Below are 7,634 nucleotides of genomic sequence, written 5' to 3'. Positions count from 1 at the left end.
CACACACAGTCTGGACTCATCATTATTGATGATAAGGAATGAGCCCGTCTACCAGTAACAGATTCAGGTAGAACAATCTGTTCAAATAATACATGTATGGTAATATTTTATCATGTAAACAGTATTTACAATATGTTACAAATATTCAAGGGAATATACATGTACATGCATTAGGTACATGCACTGTACATGCACACAGTGAGTATTTCTAAGGTATTAATACAATACAATACATTAACATGACAACTACTGTACAATCACTGTACCACACACATGTACACTCTAAACTAATAACATTATACCCATACCTTACTCCACTGGTACTGACTAGTATTCAGTAACCAACTATCATTTACTAGTTGATTATCATTACCATCTCCACCTATCATTACTAGTGTAGGTGAGTCACTGATGATACTAGTAATAGCATGAGAACATCTCTCCACAGGCCACTGTACACTAGTAGGTACTACTGGTCCCTTAACACTCTCCCAGTGCTAGATAAAATGAATTAATCAATATTATAAAATGTATTAATGCATGTACACTGCTCTATCATACTTAACAATGTAGAACATTAAAGGGGTGAGCCTAAGCAAGCTATAGATTATGTGCTGTATGATCTACATGTCTGAGCTAGCAAAGCAATTGCACATGTCTAAATTCAGTATCTTGTTGCAGTCATTTTACTTAAATTAAAGACATCTTACTTATAGTTATAAGCAGTCGCTAAATAAATCATATTTGAAGATTGCATATATGCTTTGTTAACCTAGGCTTGCTGCTAGAGAAGAAACATTACCTACATGTAGAATAGATCCCATGGAGCTTTCTCAATTGCATTAATGCATTCAACTTATCAGAGTCCTTTATACCAAGAAAAAGACTGTATAACTGCTTTTATAACCTTTTTTCTTGCTAGAAAAGTTTTTAGACAGCAGTTTAGTATCTTGCTGACCGTTTGCTGCAAATAAACTCAGACTTGCTGATAGTCACCATTTTATTCATTGTGACCACACCCGCTTTAAATGAAGATTAGGCTATTTAACTTTAATAATAGTTAGACGACTTGCCATACAGACGTTTTCTCGCCTTAGTGGGGGGCCAGCTCAGGATTGCCCTAATTATGTTAATGCTAGTGATAATTGTACAGTTTCCATTAAAATAAATTACCGTATAGCCAAAAATTTCATGAATAATGAAATTTATGGAGAAATTTTAAATTCCGTGAAAAATATTTTCATAATTTTATTAATAATAATGACCATGCCTTATTAATTAAAACATGGCAGATTCAATGTTTGCATGGTTCGAGACGGACTCTTGTTTCAGGGGGCACTACATCTACAAATCATGAAGTGTGGATACCATGCAGTGATTTGGGAGATCATCATCTTTGACCTAGGCAGTATGCTTAAAATAGCAATACAGAGTAACAGAAACATCAGCTTGACTGAAAACACGACTTGACACGAGGGCACATTTATTAGCAAGGTATGGTTAACTACGCCCTCGATTAATATTTATTTCCGGCGGTTTAATTTTTCATGATGCAAACAGTGATCACGAAAATACGAAAATTTATTCCTCACGAAATTTTTTGGCTTACGGTATTAAACCAAATCTACATGTAATACTCATTTAAATACATTTTTTAAATTACAAGCTATACCCGTATGTACATGTATTAATGTCCAAACATGATTGATCCATGCAATAAATACATCCCATACAGTAATAAGATAACTTACTATTGTAGTATCAGACTCCAGTTCACATGTATAGACTATATTAACAAGTATATCATAACCATCATCACTAGGCACTGATCCACCAAACATGACAGCTTTATTATTAGTAATCTTTTGAATAGCAAAGGTACTAGTAGGAGGACAACACTGACCACTAATAGTTGGAATAATCCATTGTCCTAAATAGAAATAGATAGTATAATTAGAATTAAGTATGACACTGCATCATGTACATGTACACACATTGTACATGTATACATGCATAGCAAAAATAATGGTTGCAAATTAACTTTGCTGGATGACAGTTTGGTGAAAACAACCAAGTTAAATTTGTCATTTTGTCACAGATAAACACAGCAAGTGAAGCTCTATGTGTAAAATACGCCCTCTCAAAATCAAAAAATTAAGACCTTTTCACTAAAACACAAAATTTTATACCCTTAAAATTTACTACCTGTATGGTAGTATAATCAGAATTATTAAGTATGAAACTGTAATTATCATGTACATACATTTATACATGCATAGCAAGAAATAATGACTGAAAATTAATTTTGATGATTCACAGTTGGTGAAAAATGATAAGTTTGTTAAACTTTTCACAGATACATGTTTATGTAACTCAAAATTAGTTAGTCAAACCAACTGTCTACTTAATATGCAAATGGTAACAAGAATAATGATTGAAAAATATGTCATCACAAGCAGAGTATAGATTGTTAATATAATGTATTAATTAATAAAATTCTTACTTGTTGATAAATTTAATAAATTTTGTTCATTAGTACAAATACGACCAGTAACCAACTGAATATACTGATACTGTGATTGGTATGTAGTAGGTGTAGAACCAACCCCTCCTATCATAAATAGGTATTCTGTACCCATAGACTCCATACACACCATACCACCAAACCCTCTCTTCATTACAGCATCACTGGTTGGTACTATATTACTCCATTCATATGTTAGACTGTTAAATGAGTTGACGTCATTATAATAGCAGATATCATGTCCACACCAACCACCAAAAAAGAGGATGTCATTGTTTCTGATGGTACAGAAGTATGTAATAGCTCCTAGAGGAGGTGACATTCCTCTGGTCGCGTGAGAGGACCAATGACCAGTCCTAAACTCCAGTCTATCAATGGTGGACAACAATTTCCTCTTTTGTGGGGAATCATGAACTCTAGGTAAGTCATGCCTATCCCCTCCCCACAAAAACACTGATTCTCCTACTACAGGAGCTGAGTGTAGAGATATCCCTCCCAGTTGATAGATACCTGTAAAATACAAACATGATGAGAAAGAGGAGGAAGAAAACAGAAACTCACCTTTAGACATTGTTTGTCAAGAATGTTAATTAACCAGCCACACCCATAATAACAATATTCATTACTCATAATCACCCACACCCATATCACTTTCTAAATTAAATCCAATCACTGCCAACATTATAACAATAAGTACAGTAATTATTAGTTGGTTGTATCTTGTGTATTATAAAAGCACTATAATGTACGTGTACGTACATGTACATGTCTTAGTGTTTTTTCTTGCAATTATTATTATTATTATTTATTACTATTATTATTTCTTGCAATTATTATTTCAAGAATATGAATTTAGAGAATTTGCCTGTACATGTATGCCAGTGTATAATCAATCATTAGTATCATCACCAGTTGTTTTGTTTTATTGTCATTAAATCTGATCTACGTATGACGCCGCATGAGTCTGTGTGTAGGTCCCTAATGCATAGTGTGAGGAACCTCCTCTTGATACTCTTCTATTCACTTCCTTCCATTGATGACTAGGAGGAGGTAGACGAGATATTGGGACCTAATTAAAACGCACATTATTGTTGAAGTACACGATTTCTATAGAATACACATACAGTACATATAATTTTCTGATAAAAGCTACATGTGTATTTTGCTTTTTATGAATTTTTAAAGTTACTTGGAAATCTAGTAAAAGTCCCTGCACTAAGTCCTGTCTTGAGAAAAATTTTGCCAAAATTAAAAAAAAGAAAATCTCTATTTAAAAATTTTTTTCTGATGTATATACATTTACAATTGTGTAGAAAGTTTGAGCTGATTCCAATTAAATTTGAATTTTTTACAAATTTTTAAAAGTTGCTCCAAAATCAGCTAAAAGTCCCTGTACAAGGGGTGTTATCCAAATTTTGCCAAAATTGAAAAGAAGAGAAATTTCTACTTCTATAATTTTTTTATGCATATGCATGTACTTATGTTGTCTTACAAATTTTTAAAGTGAAAAATCAGGCCAATGTCCCTGTACTATGGTATTTTATTAAAAGCGTCGATAATTATTGTGATTGATGCTTACAATTCTAGCACTGGTGACAGTGAGGTCTATTGGCTTCCCATGGGTAGAGTGAGGGGGAGGGGGAGGAGGAGGAGGAGGGACTGGTTTCTTTGTTGTCATGTGACTAGCTGAGGCACACCCTTCCTCGCTCATGATAACGGCTGTACTGTAGTCCTTGAGTGAGCCTGAAGGGGAGTACTGGGATGAGGCTAGAGAATGAAAAGGAGGAACGTAGTTATGCATGTACCGTATAGCTCCAAATTTTTGTCAGTCAAAAATTTCGTCAAAATCTCAATTTTCTCATTTTCATCAATAAAATTTTTGTCATTTTGTTATTACAATCCTACCCACGTGGAACAAAAATTTCGTCAAGCAAAAATACCTGACAAATTTGACAAAAATTTGGACCCATTGAAAATTTGGGGCTATACGGTACTGTACATGTACATACATACATACATGTACATGTACATGGTTATAGATACATGTGTATTTTGCCTTTGAATTTTATCATGTACATGATGGTAGCATGTTTTTTTACAAAAAGAATGTTCATTGATAGTAATAAAACTAACATGGCATATTGCATGTAAGATAAAACATAAGAAATGTAGCATTAAGTACATGTAGAACAAATAAAATATACATAATGAATGTAAGTCAGGAGCTGTAGTGCTGAATACATGTACATGTACATACTAGTGCTTTATCAGTGTCAGTTATCTTATCAGTTCTTAATCAAATCACACTAAACAGGTTAATTAAAATTAAAATATTTCATAAGCCTCAGCCACAAGGAATGACAACATTTCCTCATAATAATAATGAGTGATTAAGAAACGAATGGTATTATATAAACAACACTAACACATAATTAACGTACTAACACATGTACATGTATACCTACATGTACATTATAGTGCTTTTATAATACACAAGGTACTCCACCTTGTTAATAATGCTTTATGGTATGCTGCACTAATTAATGTTATTAGCTGCCACTGTTTAAAGAGCATCACTACCGTATTTCCTCGATTACTAGCCATGGCTACTATAAATTTCAGCTCAAGTTGACGGGGGCTACTATTTGAGGGTGGCTACTATTTCTCTCCTAGCAAACACGTGGCCAGTCACGCCTGCACGTGACCGCACCCATCACTCACCATGAGTGCGTACCATTGTGTAAAAATTGAGCAAACTAGAGCTAAACATTGGGAGACATGGAAATCGATAGTGTTGTCAGAGGCCACCATGTTTACAAGGCAATATGGAATCCAGTAATAGGAGAGAAACTATAGGTCTTGCCGGAGAACAACAACAAGCACTTGAACGAGCACATGTGGCACATTAATTAATTAAATTTTAATTAACTGCGGCTTCTCTTAGAGGGCGGCTACTATTACAATAGTGCAAGCACAGAGGGGGCTACTATTTGGATGCAGCTACTATTCGAAGGGCGGCTTCTATTCGAGGAAATACGGAAATCATGCAATGAAGTATAACACGTTAAATACCATACATGTACATGTAGTATCATTATTACCTATTACCATACCTTTACATGCATGTACATGTACATGTACATAATTCATTTCGTTTTTCATGTACATGTAACTAGTACAGTATCATTTATACAAAGCACATAGAATACTTGTCACTAATAGCTATAAACACAATTAAAGTATTCTATAGTCCATACATATGTATATTAGAGAATTGCTAGATTACTGTACATTTACATACCATTCAGAAATAAGGTACATGTACATTGTATATTTAACAGTGTATAACTACATGTATAACCATTCATTTACATTACAGTTCCTCTCCTTACCATTATTCCTCCTCTAGCCTGTACTGCTGCTGATTTACTTCGATTCATGAAAGGTATAAAAGCTCTTGGCTTCACTTCAGCTCCACCACCTCCTTCAGAATCATCACTTGTCTTCTTAGCAGGCAGAGAAGGAGAAGAATGAGACACATACCCTCCTCCTACTTCTTTTAACTTCTTTTCTTTCTTTCCTCTCTCTGATTGCACTAGACTGTGGTCCGATATACAGCTCTCCAGTTCACAGTCCTCAACTAATACGTCAGGGTTTGGTGGAGGAGCTGGTGAGGCTGGTTTAGGTGATTGTGGGTGAAGCTCAGTGTGTCTCAATACTATATCCTACAAGGAACAAGTTAATGATTGTACATTGTACACATGTAAGTGTACAGCATTATTAGTTGTACAATGTATACATGTACATGTATGTATGTGCATATGTATGCGTATATACATACATATAATATACACATATTAATTATACATGTACATGTATATATGTACATGTATAATGTATGTGTGCTTTATATGTATGTATATGTACATGTATAATGTATGTGTGCTTTATAGTTATTTTGAATGTACTTACATGTACATGTATTGGAGGGTAAAAAGTAATTTTGAATTATTCATAGCATTTTTTGTGTATTATCTTTACCAATAGGTCAACAATAGGGCTGTTAGTGTGTGCCATACTGATCATGTCATGAGTGTAGATACAATGAGACATATGCAAAGTATTCACACAGTCTTATGTGTACCAGTATAAATGTATACTTCACACTGTACATGCATGTGTGTAGTTAATGTACTGTACACTAACAGATATTGCTAGCTGTTATTATACCAGTTAGGTGTGCGTGTGTGTGTGTGCGTGTGTGTGTGTGTGTATTATTATTATGCAATATGTACATACATGTACATGTACATGTATGTACATGTACATGTATAGCTACCTTGTACAGTTGTTCTCTATATTCGTGAGCTGTTAGTTGTACATTATCATCAATCACTGGTACTATTTGATACCAAATGACTGGCTCCTTGTCAGAATCATGAAACCTATTGATGTAAAATTAAAAAATATACATCAAAACCATCTTTATAACACTCTTGCTTACATGTATATGCACACACAAAAACACTGTCAATTTCACTGTTAAATTTTATGGCAATTACATTATCTTACATACACCTGTAGATTGAAATACACACACACATTTGACTCTCTCTTTTTCATTCTTACTTTCTCCCTCCCTCCCTCTCTCTCTCTCCCTCTCTTTTCCATCTTCCTCTGAATCACTAAAAAGTACATGTACATATCTACTAGTGTACTTTGATAGGTAAGGATGCTCTAGACAATTTTCAGCAGTCAATCTCTTGTTACGATTGAAATTTAGCAACTTGTTGAGTAAATCAAGTGAAATATCATCAGCTTGAGGTAATATATCAGTCAAATACTTGTGTCTCCTATAGTATATACCGGTAACACATAATTAATCTAAGTGAAAATAATTATTGTAAACATACATGTACATACATTTATAATGAACTTACATAGCACATATCACTGAGTTACATATACATGTACATGTACATGTATGGTAAAAACATACAGTATTTTTTATTATATGCAATATTATGTACATGTACATTATACATATACACTGTATGTACTTGTGTATTATTTGGTCCAGTATTGCTTTGGCGTAAGGTGATTTAATGCT

The 7,634-nt window shown here is 33.8% G+C and overlaps 2 protein-coding genes and 1 pseudogene across 2 annotated transcripts; all 3 read right to left on the bottom strand.

The window, feature by feature from the left end:
• Nucleotides 1-7: 7 nt before the first annotated feature.
• On the bottom strand, nucleotides 8-3,166 carry LOC109588749 (kelch domain-containing protein 10-like; the record flags this gene model as incomplete). The annotated part of the gene is made up of 5 exons (XM_020004867.1): nucleotides 3,086-3,166; nucleotides 2,504-3,034; nucleotides 1,752-1,930; nucleotides 309-497; nucleotides 8-77 (listed from the first exon to the last, which is right to left on the bottom strand). Coding segments are annotated over exons 1-5 (979 nt in total), but the record flags the coding sequence as incomplete, so codon positions are not given.
• A 224-nt stretch (nucleotides 3,167-3,390) lies between these two features.
• Nucleotides 3,391-4,336, bottom strand: LOC109588750 (uncharacterized). The gene is made up of 2 exons (XM_020004868.1): nucleotides 4,104-4,336; nucleotides 3,391-3,593 (listed from the first exon to the last, which is right to left on the bottom strand). The coding sequence occupies exons 1-2, from the start codon at nucleotides 4,323-4,325 to the stop codon at nucleotides 3,456-3,458; spliced, it is 360 nt and encodes a 119-aa protein (XP_019860427.1). The 5' UTR covers nucleotides 4,326-4,336; the 3' UTR covers nucleotides 3,391-3,455.
• Nucleotides 4,337-5,892: 1,556 nt separating this feature from the next.
• LOC105315060 (extracellular signal-regulated kinase 2-like) overlaps nucleotides 5,893-7,634 on the bottom strand; it is a 3,772-nt pseudogene continuing 2,030 nt past the window's right edge.

Source organism: Amphimedon queenslandica, unplaced genomic scaffold (assembly GCF_000090795.2).
Source record: "Amphimedon queenslandica unplaced genomic scaffold, v1.1 AMPQUscaffold_11891, whole genome shotgun sequence".
In the NCBI taxonomy this organism is placed as follows: domain Eukaryota; kingdom Metazoa; phylum Porifera; class Demospongiae; order Haplosclerida; family Niphatidae; genus Amphimedon; species Amphimedon queenslandica.
Note: the sequence above shows the minus strand (reverse complement) of the source record. Positions and strands in the feature narration are given on the sequence as shown.

Bases quoted from the DNA above. Each gene is read 5' to 3' on its own strand.
- LOC109588750 (XM_020004868.1), bottom strand. From the start codon at position 4,325: ATGCATAACTACGTTCCTCCTTTTCATTCTCTAGCCTCATCCCAGTAC. The intron at 3,594-4,103 runs GTAAGCATCAAT...CGTTTTAATTAG, and splicing joins CTGTCACCAGTGCTAGAATT to GTCCCAATATCTCGTCTACC.